The following is a 19,301-nucleotide window of genomic DNA, read 5'->3' as shown; positions in this document are numbered from 1 at the left end:
TTATTTCTTGCCTTCTGCTGCATTTGTTGTTGTTTTGTTCTTCCTTTTCTAGGGCTTTGAGATGAAGTGTGAGTTCATTTATTTGTTCGTTTTTCTTTTTTTTTGAGGAATGACCTCTAGGCGATGAATTTCCCTCTTAAAACTGCTTTCATTGTGTCCCATAGATTCCGATATGTTGTGTCTGTATTTTCATTTATCTCTAAGAATTTTTTGATTTCCTCCTTTATCTCTTCTGTAACCCTTTGATCATTCAGTAACATATTGTTCATTTTCCATGTGATATAGGATTTTCCCTTCCTTCTTTTATCATTGATTTCCAGTTTCATTCCACTATGATCGGATAAAGTGCATGGTATTATCTCCACCCCTTTATATTTACTAAGGGTTGCCCTATGGCATAAGATATGGTCTATTTTTGAGAAGGATCAATGTGCTGCTGAGAAAAACGTATATCCACTTGAAGATGGTTGATATATTCTATATATGTTAGTTATGTCTAGGTTACTAATTGTGATATTGAATTCTATAGTTTCTTTATTCAACTTTTGTTTGGAGGATCTGTCCAATGGTGAGAGAGGTGTGTTGAAGTCACCCATAATTATTGTGTTGTGGTCTATTTGATTCTTGAACTTGAGGAGAATTTGTTTTATGAACGTCGCAGCACCATTATTTGGTGCATAAATATTGATAATTGTTATATCTTGTTGTTGAATGGTTCCTTTTAACAGTATATAATGTCCTTCCTTATCCCTTTGGATTAATTTAGTCTTGAAGTCGATTTTATTCAATATGAGGATGGCCACCCCCGCTTGCTTGCGAGGACCGTGTGCGTGGTATATTTTTTCCCAACCTTTCACCTTCAGCCTGTGTACGTCTTTTCCAGTCAGATGTGTCTCCTGGAGGCAGCATATTGTTGGATTTGTTTTTTTATCCATGTTACCAGCCTATGTCGCTTTATTGGAGAGTTTAAACCATTAACATTTAGAGTTACTACTGATGTATGTTTTGTACTTACAGCCATGTTTGATTATTTATCTCTTTTTTTTTTTAATTTAGTTTGTTTCTCCATGGTTAGCTTTCCCCCCACCGTCTGTCCTTACTGAGGTACTTCCCACTGTTGGATTTGGTTATTGTTATTCATTTCTTCCTCGTGTAGTGTTTTGTTCAAGATGCTTTGCAATGCTGGTTTTCTGGCTGCAAATTCTTTTAGCTTTTGTTTATCATGAAAGATTTTTATTTCGTTGTCGTACCTGAAGCTTAATTTTGCTGGATACAGAATTCTTGGTTGGCATCCATTGTCTTTCAGTGTTTGAAATACGTTGTTCCAGGATCTTCTCGCTTTCAGCGTCTGTGATGAAAAATCCGTTGTTAACCTTATTGGTTTACCCCTGAATGTAATCTGCCTCTTTTCTCTTGTAGCTTTTAATATTTTCCCTTTGTTCTGTATATTGGATATCTTCATAACAATGTGTCTTGGCGTTGGTCTACTGTGATTTTGTATGCTCGGTGTCCTATATGCATCTACAATTTGTATATCTGTTTCCTTTTTTATTTCTGGGAAGTTTTCTGTAATTATTTCTTTTAGCAGGTTACTCATTCCCTTGGCTTGAATCTCTATCACTTCCTCTATCCCGATGACTCTTAAATTTGGTTTTTTTATGTTATCACATAACTCTTGAATGTTTCTCTCGGGATTTTTAACCAGCCTTTCTGAGTTGGCTAGACTCTTTTGAAGATGATATATTTTGTCTTCATTATCTGACGTTCTGTCTTCTACTTGCTCCACTCTATTAGTGATACTCTCATTTGAGTTTTTAATTTGGTTTATAATTTCCTTCATTTCTAAGATTATTGTTTGATTCTTTTTTATAGTCTCTATCTCCTGATAAAGATGCTTAACTTCTTCTTTTATCTGTTTATGTAATTCATTCTCAGTGTGTTCTTTCGCTGCTTGAATTTGCTGTCTCGTATCCTCTTTAAGGTTCCGTTCCATCTGTCTAAGGTGTTCCTTGAGTTCTTTATATGACCATTTTTCTGATGACTCTATATCCTCCTGAATATTTAGGCTGTCCTGCATTGTTTGCACTCCTTTTCTTCCTTGCTTTTTCATGCTGCTCATGTTGCTTCTTGTTCTGTTTGACTGCTGAGTTACTGTTTACTCCTATAAATTTATTTGATGCTTGGGAGGATAGGTATTAGAAGGGAAGGGAGGAAGTCACTAAAGAGAATGAGAGTAGGCAGGTAGAATTCAAGGGAGGGGGGATAAGAAAATTGAAAAGAAATGTAAAGACAGAAGAAAAGAAGGAAAGAGAAAAAAATAGAAAATTAAAAAGAATTTAAAGAAAAATAATAATAATAGAAATGAAAAATGAAATTAAAAAATGGAATAAAATAAAATAAAATAAAATGGATTAAAAAAACATTTAAAAAGACAGCAAAAAAAAAAAAAAATTTATAAATGCAGTCCTAGAGTTCGATTAACTGTTCTTCCAGTAGATGGAGCTATGCCCACCGGGCCAAGTTTCTCCTCTCAGTAGGTGGGAGTCAATCTCTGTGCAGCAGTTCTTCCTCCTGGATTGGGCGGGTCTCCACTCCTGCTGTTCGCCGTGTGGGCGGGGCCTTACGCAGAGCCCGTCGGGGGTCGTTTGCAGCGCCAGGCTGGCAGGTGGGGGGGGTTGTCTGGAGCCCCGAACCGCCAGAGGCGGTTCACAGAGCCAGGCCGGCAGGGTCCGGGCAGGCAGCGCCCGTTCCCACACTCACTGCAACGCGTGGGCAGCGGCCGCCTGGCGGTGGCCAGTGGCAATTCACAAAGCCGGGCCGGCGGGGGCCCAGGCAGGCAGCGCCCGCTCCCAAGCTCGCTGCAACGTATGGGCAGCGGCCGGCGGCGGTTCACAGAGACGGGCCGGCGGGGGCCCAGGCAGGCAGTGCCCGCTCCCAAGATCGCTACAATGTGTGGGCAGCGGCCGGCGGCGGTTCACAGAGCCGGGCCGGCGGGGGCCCAAGCAGGCAGCTCCCCGTCCTAAGCTCACTTCAACGTGTGGGCAGCGGCCGGCGGCGGTTCACAGAGCTGGGCCGGCATGGGCCCAGGCAGGCAGCGCCCGCTCCTAAGCTCGCTGCAACGTGTGGGCCGCGGCCGTCCGGCGGTGGCCAGCGGCGGTTCACAGAGCCGGGCCAGCGTGGACCCAGGCTGGCAGCGCCCGTTCCCAAGTTTGCTGCTACGTGTGGGCAGCGGCCGTCGGCGGTTCACAGAGCCGGGCCGGCGTGGGCCCAGGCAGGCGGCTACTGTTCCCAAGTTCACTGCAATGTGTGGGCAGCGGCCAGCGGCGGTTCTCAGAGCTGGGCCGGCGGGGGCCCAGGCGGTCAGCGCCCACTCCTACGTTCGCTGCAATGTGTGGGCAGCAGCCGCCCGGCGGCGGCCGGCAGTGGTTCACAGAGCCAGGCCGGAGGGGGCCCAGGCAGGCAGTGCCCGCTCCTACGTTCGATGCTATGTGTGGGCCGCAGCCGCTTGGCGGGGGCCAGCGGTGGTTCCCAGAGCCGGGCTGGCGGTGGCCCAGGCAGGCAGCGCCCGCTCCTATGTTCACTGCAATGTGTGGGCTGCAGCCATTTGGCGGCGGCCGGCGGGACTGTGCCCCTACTCTGCGTTGCCGAGATTCACTCCTCAGGGACAAGCTGACACCTCCAATTAAACTTACTAGTTCCCGGCAGGTCTCCTTTCAGCGGAATTTTGCTAGAAGTTTCTCAGCAGGACGCATGTAGGTGTATTGATGAGTCTCTCTGATCCCGTTACCGCGGAGGCATTGAAAGTGCTGCCTCCTCGCTGGCCGCCATGTTGGGTTCCTATCATCACATTTAACTGTGAATGAATATGGATGCTTATGCTCGAGAGCAGAACAAATTGAGAATGTCTGTTCTAGCTATCTCTGTTCAATACTGTTAGAGGTTCTAGCCAGGGATATTAGGTGAGGAAAAAGAGTGAAAGAAAAGGGATCCAGATGGAAAGAAAGAAGTAAAACTGGACTATTTGCCAGTGACAATATGTTGTATGTGGAAATCTTAGAAAATCCATTTAAAAACTATGGGAATTAATGAATGAATTCAGCAAGGTTCTGGATTCATGAGTGATAAACAAAATCACACAAAATATATACAAAAAACAACTGTACACACTTTCAATGGAGAATCCAGATTAGAAAAATCAATTCTATTTTATAGTAGGATTTTTTTAAAAAAAGAAACTAATTAATTTAACAAAAGAAGTGTCAAACCATGAAAACTACAAAGCATCACTGAGAGAAATTAAAGATATAAATGAAAACAGAAGAGCATCTCATGCTCATCGATTAGAACTTAGCATGAAGATGGCATCACTCACAAAAGTGATCTAAAGATTTACCAGAGTCCCTGTTAAAGTTCTACCTGGCTCTTTGCGGAAATTAATAAGCCAACCCTAAAACTGCACACAGAAATTCAAGAGGCACAGAACAGTCAGAATTATGTTGGGGGGGAAAAAAAAGAACCAAATAGGAGTATGTACACTTCACAATTTCAAAACTTACTACCAAGCTATGGTAATCAAAACAGTAGTTACTGGCATAAGGATAAATAGATAAAGGGAAAAAAACTATAAGTCCAGAAATAAACCGTAATATTTATGGTCAATTGGGTTTTGATAAGGATGACTGTTATGGTTTGAACATGACCTATCCTCTGAAAGTTCATGTGTGAGATGATGAAAGAATATTCAGAGGTGAAATGATTAGATTATGAGAGCTTTAACCTAATTAGGGGATTAATCCATTTGACAGATTAATAATTTGAAAGAACTACACTGTACTAGGTTGATAACTACAGGCAGGCAGGGTGTGGCTGGAAGAAGTAAGTCACTGGGGTTTATATTTTGTCCCTGGCACCTGCTTTCTCTCTCTACTTCTTGGCACCATAAACTGAGCAGCCTTCCTCCACCACCCACTTTGCCATGCTGTTCTGCATCAACAGGCTGAGAGCCATGGAGTTGGCTGACCATGAATTCAATCTCTGAACTGTGAACCCCAAATAAACTTTTCCTCTAAGATGTTCTTGTCAGCTATTTTGTTCACAGAAACAAAAATCTGACACACAGAGATAAAAGAATTCCATGGGGGAAACAAGTCTTTTCAACAAATGATTCTGGGACAACTGAATATCCACATGTAAAAAAATAAAGTTGGATCCCTACCTCACACTATATACAAAAATTACTTCAAAATGGATCAAAACCTAAATGCAATAACTAAAACTGTAAAACTCTTAGAAGAACCCAAGGGCAAATCTTCATGACCTTGGATTAGCAATAGTTTCTTAGGTATATACTAAAGAGAACTAAAAACATGCCTACCTAAAAACTTGATATTCATAGCACTCATGTTCATAGCAACATTATTCACAATAAGCTAAAACAGAAACAATCCATATGCCACTCAACTGATGACTGAATTTTTAATAGAAAATTACTCAAGAACAACTTTTCTTTTTTAAAATTTTCTGACATGAAAATTGAATATGGAAAAAAAAAAAAAAAAGAAAATTGAATATGTAGCCAGGTATGATAGAGTATGTCCATAATCCCAGTGACTCAAGAGACTGAGACAGGTGGAATCTAAAATATACTTAGTTATATTTGTTCAAATATTTCAATTGTAAAACTTTTCTAAAAATAGTGTATGATATTTATTACTTATCTCCTACCCTATTAAAATGGAATTTTTAAGTGAATTTTTTAAAAAAGAAAATTACTCAGGAACAAAAATTAATAAATACTGATATAAGCTACAACATGGATAAATATTATAAACATGCTTTGTGAAAAGGCCAATCACAGAAGACCACAAATGGATGGATTCTATTTATATGAAATAGCCAGAATAGGCAAATCTATACAGACAAAATGTAGAAAGTATAGCTGCCTAGAGTTGGGGAATGGGAAGAAATACAGCACACTAAAGAGTAGGAAGTTTCATTTTGGGATAATGAAAATATTCAGAAGTTTGATTATAGTCATGGCTGTACAACTCTGTGATTAAACTAAAAACCAGTAAATCGTACACCCTAAATGATACATGAATTATGTCTTAACCCAGCAGCTACCACCCAAAAAAGGAAACAGCAAAAATGTTATCTCAGGACAAATAACTAGGGAAGCAGAGATTACGTTCCTATTTAGAAAAAAACTGCAGTATGACAATTTGTGCCAAATTGCTCACTAATCTATCTTTTAAAAGGGGACATGGGGAAGAATAAAATCTTATTTTTGACCTTTTCTTCAGTTCTTAAAAACTCATATTTTTTTACTATATAGATACCTAGTTTTGTGGGATTTTTTCTTCTAATTCTCTTGAAAATAATAATTTTTGAGTATACAGATATCTTAGCTAAAAATTATGGATATTTTTCAGGTGACCATGATCTATGAAATGAGGCAGATATGAAAAAAGAACTTTAAAGTTAAAGTTTAAAATCTTACAGCTCCTCCAATTTTGCATACTTATTTACACAGAATGCTAAGTCTTTCTGTGCCTCAGGTTCCTTTTTTTAAAAATGCAGCAAGCAACCATACTTAACCCATACTACCTAGGATAAAATTAAAGTGTATTAAAAATAGTTTTATTAATATAATCCATATTATCATAAGATTAATAAAGAGGACAGCAGTTACACGGTCTACAACTTGAATCACCAAGACCTAAAAGGGCAATAGAAAGTTTTTAAAACAAAAATGTTGATCTGAGACATTAAAAATATACTTCAGAACCATTTACAAACAGAAAATGTATACTTAAAAATGGGAATTAAACTAATTCATTAAAAATGATAATTATGTCTGTGTACTCTCTCTCCATTTGTGGATTCAATAACCACAGATTGAAAATATTTGAAAAAAGAGAAATTGCACCTATACTAAACATATGCAGACTTTTTCTTGCCATTCTTCCCTAAATAATGCAGTATGACAATTACTCACATAGCATTTATATTGTACTAGATATTATATAGGTAATCTAGACATGATTTAAAATATACTGGAAAATATATGCAGGTCTTATGAAAATATTACACCATTTTATATGACAGTTGATCATTCATAGACTTTGGTATCCATGGATATCCTGGAGCTAAGCCCCCAGGATAACAAAGGACAACTATATACAATCATGTCACCTAATAACTGTTTCAATCCTGATGATCACATAAGATTACATGGGCTAGTGACATAGTTATCCTCTTAATATAAGTACATTCTATGATGTTCACAAAACCACAAAACCACTTAAGGAAGCATTTCTCAAAACATACCCTGGTCATTCAGCAAAGCATTACTATATTTAAAAAGCATATAAAAATGTGACATCTATATGAAGATGTCATTTTCAGTTAAATACAAAACATCAGGAGATGTCAGATGTTACTTTTAAAAAATCAGCACAATCTTAAAGCTGTTAAATTTAAATTCCTCAGCTAGTTACTCTGGAATTTCTAACACAAAAGTATTATTAACTATTACTATTTTTATCAGGAATATAGTAATTCAAAAGCACAGAAGGAACTGAATTCTGACCTTAATTGTCAAAACACCTGCAACATGCTTTCATTTTAAAAATATTACCATCTATTTTATCATTTTTGTCAGAAAGCAGAGCCTAAGAGTACCATTTGAAAACAGGACAAATGTTTTCAAATGGTATATAAGCATCCATAGAAGTCCAGGTCCTCTGACCTTGAATCAGGAAAAGTATCCATATTTGGTTAAAATCTAAAATTCACCATACTTTGTGATGCTTCAAGTACAAAATGGCATCTCTCTTTGAAATCACGGTTCCAACTTGCAATGTACAGTGACATTTTTCCTTACTCTGACAGTTTGATTAAAATTTACAGAGAGCTAAGGGGCTCATGCTGAAGAAAAGTGCTGTAAATGTCTAAAACTCTACAGCAATTACTTTTCCAACTGAGTTAACTGTACTTACGTCAATATCCTCTTGGGTAAAAGTTTCTGGATCTTCTCCCATCATGTTGGCCAAGTGTCTCTTTCCTATGTTGAACTCTTCAATCTGCTTTTTAATAAAGTCCTCTGTGTATGTTTCACGTCTTGAGGCTGGAACACTTTTCTTTGTCGTTACAACTGTGGTATGTATTAACCTTAATATCTAACAGAAAATGTAAATGGAAAGAAAAAATATTTTAAATTAAACTGATCCAACAGGCCAGCATCTCTAAATAAAAGAGGATATCTAAACAGTTGACTTTTTAAAAACTATCATACTCAGCTGGCAAGGAGTCCAGAAACAAGTAAGAGGGCTCCTTAAGAAAGGAGGACTGGGGAATACAGCTCTGGAATACAGAGCTACAGCATTTGCCTCACATGCAGGAGGCCCCAGGTTCAATCACCAATATGACAAAGCAAGCAAACAAGTAAGATGTTAAAAACTGATCTTGCTCAAAAGCTTATCTGTGAAGCAGATTAAACTACTAGCATTTCAGAACATTTAAAATACTTGAGTGGTATGCTACATATCCTTATTTATCATAAACATCCATCCTTCCCATAGCTTTCCCCTTCCTCTGAGAATACTAAAGTCAGATGACTCTACAGCAGTAATGTCACTATAGGAAATATAAGAAAAAAATACAGGAAAAATATTATGACATCCAATTAATGGTAAACTTATGTTTTTAAATGCTTCAAAAGAGTTTTTTAAAAAAGGATCTTTTTATTCTTTTATGGGTCAAAAAGAGAGATTTCAAATTGCACAAAACTTTATTTTCCCTCTGGAGAGCACAGAGGAATCTCCCTTTTCAATATGTAATTAATCAAGAATTATAATTTTTACAGTGCTATATAAAGATACACTGTTATTATCAATGAATAAAAACAAGACCACAACTTGCTTGTGTATATGGTGGCTTCCTATATCCATGGCATGGTTTTGCTTTCCTTGATTTGTTATCCTAGCAGTTGAAAGACAATACAGTACAAAAAGATATTTTGAGACCACACTGATATTATACTTTTATTATAGTATATTGTTATAATTATTATAATTATTCTATCTTATTATTTATTATCGATAATTGCTTACTGTACCTAATTTATTAATTAAACTTTCTCTCAAGTATACATGTTATAGGAAAAAACAGTACAGATTTCAGTACTATCTGTGGTCTCAGTAACCCACTGGGGATCTGCAATGCATCCCCTGTGGATAAGGGGGCTCCTATAGTTAGCCTACTCTTTTACAGACAGGGCTTGTTTTTATACCTCTGATCCCCACTGCCATCAACTCCTTACTTTAGTAGTTTAATCATCTCATGTATTTACTGGAGTACAGGGGTTTTCTGGTATTTGTTTTTGTTATGATTCCATGTCTTCTGTGAGCAAGAGGATGCTGCTTCTCATATTCACAGCAAAGAGAAAATGCTTTGTTGACCCAAGAATCTGTCAAAGATATAAACTGGGTCCAAAAAAAATAACAGCCATACACTAGAGGTAATTCTCCCAAATGTTTCATTGACAAACTATGATTATGCTGCTGGTTTTATAAATAATATGACAAAATATTTTTGCCCAAGGCTAAAACAATCCACTCATAAAACAAGTGAACCCACAATTCAAACAAATTCCTTAAGACACTGTTTTAGGTTACTGTCACAATCCCCAGCCATCACCACCCATAGACCTTGGGAGAAATGAGCCTCCCAGTGAACATGGCTCTGTCACTGAAGTAAAGAATTGTAGAAGAACAGCAAGATCAGGAGGAAAGTGATGAGTTCAATTTTAGGAATGTTGTTTGAGATATCTGGTGGACATCCCAAAGGGCAGATGGCTCTGAGGATGGGCACATGGGAAAGATCTGAGATACAGGTACAGGTATGTTAAAGCCCAAATGAGACACGAAGCAGACACCATTAGTGGTGGGAAGATGGCAGGCATTGGTATTAGAACGAGAACTGTCTCTTCTATTGCATGAACAAAATCATTTACATATGAGGGAAGGAATCATAAAAGTAAAGTTACTTGTCTTATGTGGCCACTATTTTCTTTGAGAAGTAGGAGATGAGATGGTCCACTGAGAGCAAAAGGTGATAGATTTAATGGACTGAATATTTCATATTCAAAGAGCAATGATACAGTGGTTTAAAGTGTAGCAAGAAAAAGGAATCTAGAACCATACAATATTTTGTCAGTTATCTTTTCCTTTCCTGTAGATTTTCTCTGTATGTCTCAATAGTACATTCAATACACTATTCAGTTCTGAGAGTTACATCTTAGGGCAGATTGTACAGTTAAGCATTACAAAATTTTTCCACTCCCATGAAATCATTTTTACCTTGAATTAAATTCTGTTGTATCATAAAACTGCAATCCTTTCAACTACCTACTTACATGTCCCTGAGATAACATTGCCCATGCTTTTCATTTAAATTTTAGGTCATTTTAGGTTCTATTTGATACAATCTAAATCTTTAATAGATGAAAATATGTGGGTTTAGCTATTCTGTCATCAGTCATCTTACCTTTATATTTTTCATACTTTTTCCCTATTTTCTTTCTTTCACTATATGGAAGGATCTGGGTTTACCTTTTGGTTTTAATCTATCTTTTATCTAGCAATCTGAATACGATGCAGCCTGCTCTGTTTTGCTAGTGTATCTGAGTAAAACATTTAAAGGTACTTTTACTCTCAACTCCGGAAAGAAAACAATACCACTGAATTCTCACCAAATTACTCTCAACCCGTGGCAATGATCCATGTTGTGTTCTCCATTCATATCAGTTTCTCTCTGATTTATTGTCCCTTGATTCTGCACTTGGGACAGTGGAGTTCTTACTCCTTTCTGCAGTGTCAATTCTGCTTACAGCAGCCACTGCGAACTTTTGTTTTTTGTATCACTATCTTCAAAACTCAAGCCTCAAGATTTTCTTTTAATCATATCTTCTTGTCTTTTCCCTTCTAAAATCCTTTTAATGGTATCTTTCACAGTGAGCATAGCTGTGGTAAAGCACAGTTGTTAGAGGATATATTCCAAGACTTCAAAGTGCAAGCCTGAAATCATGGGTAGAACAGATCCCTATATACACTTTATTTCATGTATTTACATACTTTAAAATAAAGTTTAATTTATAAATTAGGCACAGTAAGAGATTACAACAACTAATAACAAAATAGAACAATTATAAAACCATATGCTGTAATAAAAGTTAAGTGAACACGGTCTCTCTTGAGAGAGTTAAGACAAATATTTGGACTACAGTTGAACATGGACAAAGGCAACTAGAGAAAAAACAAAATTGTGGATGGGGGTTGGAGAGTACTGTAATTCTTCTATTTTATTTTATTAAACAAATATGCCTTTGTATTTTCTTTCTCTATTTCTCCATTTTCTCTTCTTTGGTTCCTACATTTTAGCATCTTCTCAAGCAAAACAGATGATCACTGACTTGAAGATTTGTTTCTTAACTTGATTTAAAAGTTTACATCTATCTCTGTTCTGTGGAGTTTGTAACACTACATGGTAGCTTCTCTACTTTTAACATAAGTAAGGTGCAAATGTATTCGTAAGGATTTTTATCATTCATTTAGAAAGGGCTTTAAAATTGACCTAACTTACTATTTTTCATAAAAGCTCTTTAGGATCTTTTTCAAAGACATACACACTGCTTAAGAATATGACATCCTAATGATGGTGGAATGTGATGGACATTATTAACCGAAGTACATGTATGAAAACACAAATTTGTGTGAATATACTTTGTATACAACCAGAGATATGAAAAATTGTGCTCTATATGTATAATAAGAATTGTAATGCATTCTGCTGTCATATATAAATAAAAAATTAATTAAAAAGAATATGATATCCTGGAAATTCATATATTTGTTAAATTTACAAAATTATCACAGCATTAGTACCAGGCTACTGAATATATTTATTAAATGTTCTGAATTATTCCAGCAAGGAAGTCATACAAAAATATTTACATTTAAAGGAGCTAATTATTCATTGGTACAATCCATTAAATAAGAAACAGAGAGAGTGAAGAAACAAGATGTTTAGCCAAACATACCAAGAATTCTTGGAGAAAATTTGCTTTCCAACTGAATAATTCCCAACAAAATTTTCTATATTCCATTTCCAGCTAAAAAGCTATAAGAGAATTTTCATCAGACTTTTGTTGGTGGAATAGTACAGATACGACCTGACAGATTTGTTTCTTTTTAAAGATAATCAGTGGGTCAGACAACTACGATTTCAATAAAGCAGGCTGCCAAGGGTGCAGACACATCTCGACAGCAGTGATGTCCCAAGTTTGGCCAGATGCCAGCTTAACACTACTTTAATGGTATTACAGCAGTACTAAGGAGTTTCCTTTCGGTTTAATTGGATAAAATGGAACAAAGAAGAATGTGCTGCTAATTTGAATAGAAAGGAAAAAAAAAAACAACCAAACAAACAAAAAACAACAAACTTTGAAGAAATTTTAAAAAGGTAAAGCCTAAAGTCAGATAAGGGAAAATGTGAATAGGAAGACTCTATGTTCTCCAAGAGAGTGTTACGAGTTACTTGTATAAATTAGGTCCCTGGATGAAAGCAAATGAAACAAACTTTGGTTTACCTAAGTGAAAGGGACTTTTCTTAAAAGGCTATTTAGGAGCCCACAGAACAATGCTTGAAAACAGGCAGGGCCTATGGAATCTCTCTGGCAGCAGCAAAGCAGGAATTCCAGTGATCTTTACCACAAGTTCTCTAGAATACAATGTGGCTATTAAGATAAAATGAGAGTCAAACTATCTTGTTTCTATACCCAAGATCTCAAGGGAGGGAGTATCTAATGCGACTACCTTGGGTTAGACGCCTCAGATTGTAGTTCTTCTGGATTACATTTAATGGGAAAGATCTAATTTTTCCTGAGGAAACTAAGGTGCTATTATGAAGGGGAAATGGATGCTAGGTTAAACAAACTAGGAAATCCACTACATTGCTGAAAAAATTCACCATTTATATTCATTCCCAAACTACTGTAAATTAAGGGACTTAACATACTTACCGATTAAAAAACATAAGCAGACTCTTAATAATGATTAAAACAATTTAACTATAAAAAGTTCTTATTGGGACAATCAGGAAAATTTGAACATGGAATGGATAAGGGATGACATTAAGAAATTACCACTTGGGCTGGGGATGTGGCTCAAGCGGTAGCACACTCGCCTGGCATGCGTGCGACCCGGGTTCGATCCTCAACACCACATACAAACAAAGATGTTGTGTCTGCCAATAACTAAAAAATAAATATTAAAATTCTCTCTCTCTCTCTCTCTTTAAAAAAAAAAAAGAAATTACCACTCGTTAAGATATGGTAGTAGCATGGAAGTTATGTTTTTAAAAATCTTTATCCAGTAGAGATGAATATTCAAGTACAAGTAAAATAACACAATGTTTGATTTACATAAGTGCCTCCAGGAGGTAGCGTTGGGGAAAGATGCACATAGAGGTGAAATAAGACTGGGAAAATCTTAATAATTGTAGAAATTCACAGTCAGATACATGGGCTCATTATATTTTGTATATGCTTGAAATTTTTCATAATAAAACTCTAAAAATAAACTATTTTATAAGTTCACTTAACAAATTTGAGCAACTACCAAGGGCCAGGCTCTGTGTTACATTTTAAGAGAAATAACTATAGGGCAGAACTGAGTGATGTTAAAATAGGACTATTGCCAGAAGAAAACATAAAACATAATAAAGATGTCTCAACCCTACTTGAAAAAAAAGAATAATATAGCAAGTATTTACATATATACACATATATGCCCATACATAAGAAATATTCACATTTGTTTTTTGAGAAACGGTCTCATTATGTTTCCCAGGCTGGCCTTGAACTCTTGGGCTCAAGTGACCTACCTCAGCTTCTCAAGTGCGGGGACTACAGGTTCACTACTGCACCCAGGCCAGGTATTTAAGAAACAATGAACATCTTTTGAGCTACTTTTAGACACTGTACTAGGAATTGTAGTGGTGATACATGGGTATTATATTTTTATTTTCAAGAGTTTTACAAAACTACTTCAGGGCAAAACTGCAAATACATAAGACACTCAGACATCAACAAAAGAGGTATATGTGGGTCTTCTGCTGTCATGGGCAACTTTCAAGACAGCTCCCCATGATCTGCTGATGTTGATTCTGCTGAAGTTGATGTCTTGTGTAATGGCCTTCTCTCTCAAGTGCAGGGTGGACCTCCTACATTGATTCAGACGAGTGGAATCAATTAAGAACATGGATGTCACTTCTGAGGTTAGGTTAGAAAAACACAGTTTCCCCTTGCTCACCTCTCTTGACCAACCGGATGGAGCCAAATGTGGCAAGCTGTCCTACAGAGACCATGTGGGCAAGAATTGGGGGAGAACTCTGACCAATAGCTGGCAAAGAACCAGGACCAAACTTTGCAGGAATTCAAATCCTGATAATGACTACAGTAAGAACTCAAAAGTGGATTCTCCCTCAGTGAAGACTTGAGATGACTGTAGCTACAGCAAACAGATGACTTCAGTCTTATGAGAGACCCTTGACACAAAGAGTAAGTAAGGTAGACTTGGAGCTCTGCATGCCCAGAAATAGTGGGATGACAAATGTCTGTTGTTTTAAGCTTCTAAATAATTACTTCATCATCTTAATTACAATAATGAAGCACAATAAAAGGAAGTTTACTTATCTTGTTTTACAAGGGAAAGAGAAATGGAGATGATAATAACATGTGTTATCAAGTTTTCTTTAAATAAGAAATTTATGAATTGCTACCTAAGGAAAATTTTAGTGTCGAGGTATTTTAATAATTAAAACAATGAGGACCACATTAAATTCTATCATTATGAAGACAAGATGGGATCCCAAAATGAGCAACTTATCCCACCCAAGGGGTTTTCTTTTCCATTGCTAATAAACTAGGATCAAATACATATAGATTTTTTTTCAACAATTATTGGGGGGGAGGTCATAACTAATTTACAGAGTTGCATTTTATACAACTGCATTTGATAAAAATGAAAGTCAATTTTAAAATTTGTTTCTCAAAACATTTTTTAGACATTTATCAAAAAAAAAGTTACTAAGCCTTTATTGTAGACCAAAGGGCTACTGTGATAATTACAGAATGTAATAACTTCCAGAATCCATCAAAGATTTAAAAAAAAAAGAATATACTTCAGACAAAAGGCAGAAATATGTTTATAGTATTTACAGTAAAATCAAAAACAAAAGCTAAGCCATCAAATATCACTGATCATTCTTCTCTGGTAGACAATTCAAATCAATAAGTGCATATTGGCTTGGTTAAAAACTGAAAGTTTAAGCATTAAGCAAGTGTACAGAAAATAAAAATTAAGATAAAAACCCTACTAATACCCTAGCAATAATTTCAAAACAGCAATTTGTTACTGTTTTTTTCTTATTTACAAAAATCATAAATATATAGAAAGTTAAATTAGCACTACTGTTATTACAGTCACAGAGGATTTAAGAATTCACGGGTAATCTTTGTAGAACATCATGAAACAGAACTGTCCACTGCTTATAATAATGCCAGAGCTATTTTCATTTGTCACAGGTTAAAAAAAAAATTCAAGTACTTTAGCATAGCAAAGCAGATCACCTCTGTCCCCTGCCCAACTTTCTAATCCTTTTGTAACCACTGAAACCAAGAGAAAGCCTGCATAAAACTCTCTAGCTTCACTTGCTTTTATCACCAATTTAGAGGTCACACTGCTAAGCAATATATTCCCATTAGCTCTCTATAGATAACTGACCAGGTTCACAATGGTAACAGTTACCTAAGTTGTTTTTCAAAACTTGGACGCAGCTCCAATGGGTTGAAACCACTCATCCTTCCCTTGGACCTATACAAGTATCTAAGAGGTCAACTTTTGACATTAGAGGGCCAAAACTCTACCCTCAGAGCATTCCAACTCTGCCATTTTTTGAACATGTATCCTATGAAGAGCCATGATCTTGATTAAGCATACATAGACCACTGATTATTTCACTATACCCTACCTCTAATAAGTTTTCCCCAAACCTCAGACCACTCTGCTTCTTTATCTCCCTATCCTAGGGAGATGCTTCACTTCCTTGGCTGCCCGGTGAATCACCTCTCTTTTGCAAAACTCTTCTTGCAATGATTAGGTATATTGCATGGCCTGGTTCAGTAACCAAAACTAAGCTATAACCAAATATTAGTTATTGCCAGAATCCACTATTATTCTACACATCTCTATGCCTTTATGCATCTATTCACATTTCTAGAGCAGAATACCTCCATTTTTTCATTGCTAATAGCTGCAAATGGCTCCACTTTGCTATCACCTAATAGCTGCAAATGGCTCCACTTTGCTATCACTACTTGCTCTGGGATGCTGCCCATACAGTCTCTATCCTTTACAGCTCTTGTCTGCATTAGGCACTGCACTTCTGTGCTCTTCTGTATTGATCTCTGTCAATCTCACATTACATTCATGGACATATTATCTGAAAAGTTTGGCCATTCACAAAATTAACTTACTTGACCCAAAATTTGGGAGACTCAGATTATTTGCTATTGTACTAAGGTATCATATGAAACACATTCTACTAGATTGGTGAGCAAGATGAAGTCAGCCAGTGAGGGTCACAACTAAGAACCCAGGAGTTGCAGTTTAATAAAACTTTTCTTTTTTTCTTGCTGTATGAATGTTTCTCAAACTTTTTGACTGTGACCTAGTTATGTAAATATTTATAATCAACCACCTAGTACATACTAATGCACATATACAAAATGCAAAAATATTTAACTGTATAAGATGCACTTTAATTATAAATTATTCTAATTTCTCTACTCCTTTCAAGTTGTCTGAACTTCTGAGATTTCATAATTAACAGGTTATGGCCCAAATTCAGGGAAAAGAAAGTGGGAGAGCATTAAGTATTTTAGTCACTCATGAAGTGAGTAAAAATTAAAAATTTTATTAACATAGCTATTAATATTTAACATGGAAATAGGTGCTTCTTAATATGAATATTAAAAATATTAATATTTAAGACATATGAACTCAATAACAGAAAAAAAATAGCTTTAAAAATGGCTTTAACTATATACATGGAATCATTAAGGATCTAAAGGGGTCAGTTAAGCTTTTCAGTTATATCTTAGCTGTACCCCATGTGGTAAAACATATGCTGTGGTAGTGTTCAGGAATTCTGAGATACAGCCTTCTCAGAGCCATTCCTTGAAAGTGCTAAGATTGCTACTTTCAGGTAATTACTGGATTATATATTGGTTACCTCAGGTGATGTGATCAGTAAATATCTGCTGTGGGGGTGAGGGGAGTTATGTTTCAAGAGTGGTCAGGGAGATCAAAATTAGGAGAAATCAGTCACCCATCTCATTCCACTCACTCAATCAATTGATCTTGATGTAGGTAGAAAAGAGACATTCTCATAATGATAAAATGTGAACCACTATAGCCTTTTTGTACATCTATATGGAAAAATCCATTAGAATTTAAGATGTATGCATCCTTCCTATAATAACCTCACAAGTGGAAATCTCTACCACAGAAATAAAAGTATCAGAACCTAAAGACCAGACCAGGATATTTACTGCAAACCTGTGGGAACAAAGTGAAAGAGCCAATGCCCACCAATTGTTACATTAACTTTAATACATTCATATCAGAATATAATTCAGCAATTAAAAATGTTTTACAGATGTAAGTGACCTAATGGAATTTCTACCACGTTAGAAAAGCAAAAAAGTGGAAAGTGATCTGATATACATATTAATACATAATTTTAAAAACATGAGAAAATACATAGAAGGAGACTGTTTACAGTTGTGGGGAAGGTAAAGAAAGTTAGTTCCCATCTCCTACATACACATTGTCAAAAACAAATATTCTGTATGCTAGGGTCCCTTTCATACATATTTATGTACAAACAGGAAAGACATACTCAAGACATGCATGAATAATTTAAATTTCCAGCATATTTTCCAATATAATTTTTTTAAAAAGTTTGATGGATAAATGAATGGACTGATTTATTTAAGTTAGAATACAAAGAATATACAAAAAATAGTATTCTTTTTTTCAAAATAGATTTTGGGACAAAGTATTTGGCTTTTCTGCAATATTTGGTACTTTCTCTCTTTCAAACACTCTCTTGCTTTCCATGACACCACACTGATTTACTCCAACTTATTTGAAAGCACATTCTCAATCTCCTGGGGCCAATTCCTGATTTGTTTGTCCTTTGGGCTACTATCTGTCCCTCTACAAGGTAACAAGGGACTTCTAAGTCAGTTCTCCTGAGTTATAGACAGGCATATCTATAGGCCTTGTGAAAATCTCCAGTTGGAAATGCCACAGATACCTAAAACACGATTATATCCAAAAATAAATTCGTTTCTTTCCTTTTAAATTTGGTTCCTTCTCCTGGGACGCTAGGTCAGTGAACTGGCATAGTCAGCGAACCAGCTAGCTAACATGACAGTTCCCCACCACTCTCGGAATTAAGTGAATGTACAAATTCTGGCCTCTCCAAAGACAAGGTGTGGGGAAATTTGAGAAATCAAACTGCAGTTGCAAGACACTTTTAAAAAGTTGCTGTTCTCTCCACAGTGTGACTTTCTCCATTTAGTCTTCCAGGCCACTGCAAGAGTCCGGTTTCCATTCTCTGGTGGTGGGGCCCTCCTCCCCTCGGGACCCAACAGCACACCTAAACCCAGAACACCGAACCTCGGCTCTTCGGCAAGTCAAGGCGGGGTCGCTCCCGCTCCGTCTGAAGGTAACTTTGCTTTACTGCACTCCCAAATACCCCAAGCAACCTCCAGAAGGACCGCTACAAGCCGACACCCACCTCCCCAGTCCTAAACTCAGGCTCTACTACATATCTAAGACCCGAAAGTCCCCACTTGGGGACACGAGAGACGCCGCGGGTGGCAGCGCCGGTGGCACATCCTCACGTTACCACCTTCTCCAGTTCTCCCAGGCCTTACCTGGGATCCGGCACCTGTCTGTAAACCGGCCGCCGCGGTTTGCCAAAGTCCCTGCCTCCGGGCGAGGCTAACCCTACCCACGAGAAAGAGGCGGTAGGAAAGCGTCCCACCGCAGGACACGCAGGGAGCTGCCATGTTGCCGGTAGGAGACCCCGGCAGGAGGGGCGAGGGGCGGGGCCTGGGGACTGCGCAGGCGCGGATGGGCGCCGGGTTCCCCGGCTATCGCGAGGAG

General features: G+C 37.2%; 1 protein-coding gene across 3 annotated transcripts in view; it reads right to left on the bottom strand.

The window, feature by feature from the left end:
• MRPS9 (mitochondrial ribosomal protein S9) overlaps positions 1–19,253 on the bottom strand; it is a 115,443-nt gene extending 96,190 nt beyond the window's left edge. For 2 of the 3 annotated variants that reach the window (XM_081264680.1, XM_081264679.1), the window contains exons 1-2: positions 19,070–19,250; positions 8,001–8,180 (exon numbers count right to left, since the gene is read on the bottom strand). In XM_081264680.1, coding sequence (XP_081120806.1) covers positions 8,001–8,180; positions 19,070–19,204 — 315 coding nt within the window. In that variant the 5' untranslated portion in view covers positions 19,205–19,250. Of the gene's footprint in view, positions 1–8,000; positions 8,181–19,069 lie in introns of all 3 variants that reach the window. The other variant, XM_081264678.1, reaches the window with a different exon arrangement.
• Positions 19,254–19,301: the final 48 nt, after the last annotated feature.

The sequence above is a fragment of the Spermophilus citellus genome (assembly GCF_964194105.1).
Source record: "Spermophilus citellus genome assembly, chromosome: 13".
Taxonomy (NCBI): domain Eukaryota; kingdom Metazoa; phylum Chordata; class Mammalia; order Rodentia; family Sciuridae; genus Spermophilus; species Spermophilus citellus.
The sequence above is the reverse complement of the archived record's forward strand: the minus strand, read 5'-3'. Positions and strand labels throughout refer to the sequence as shown.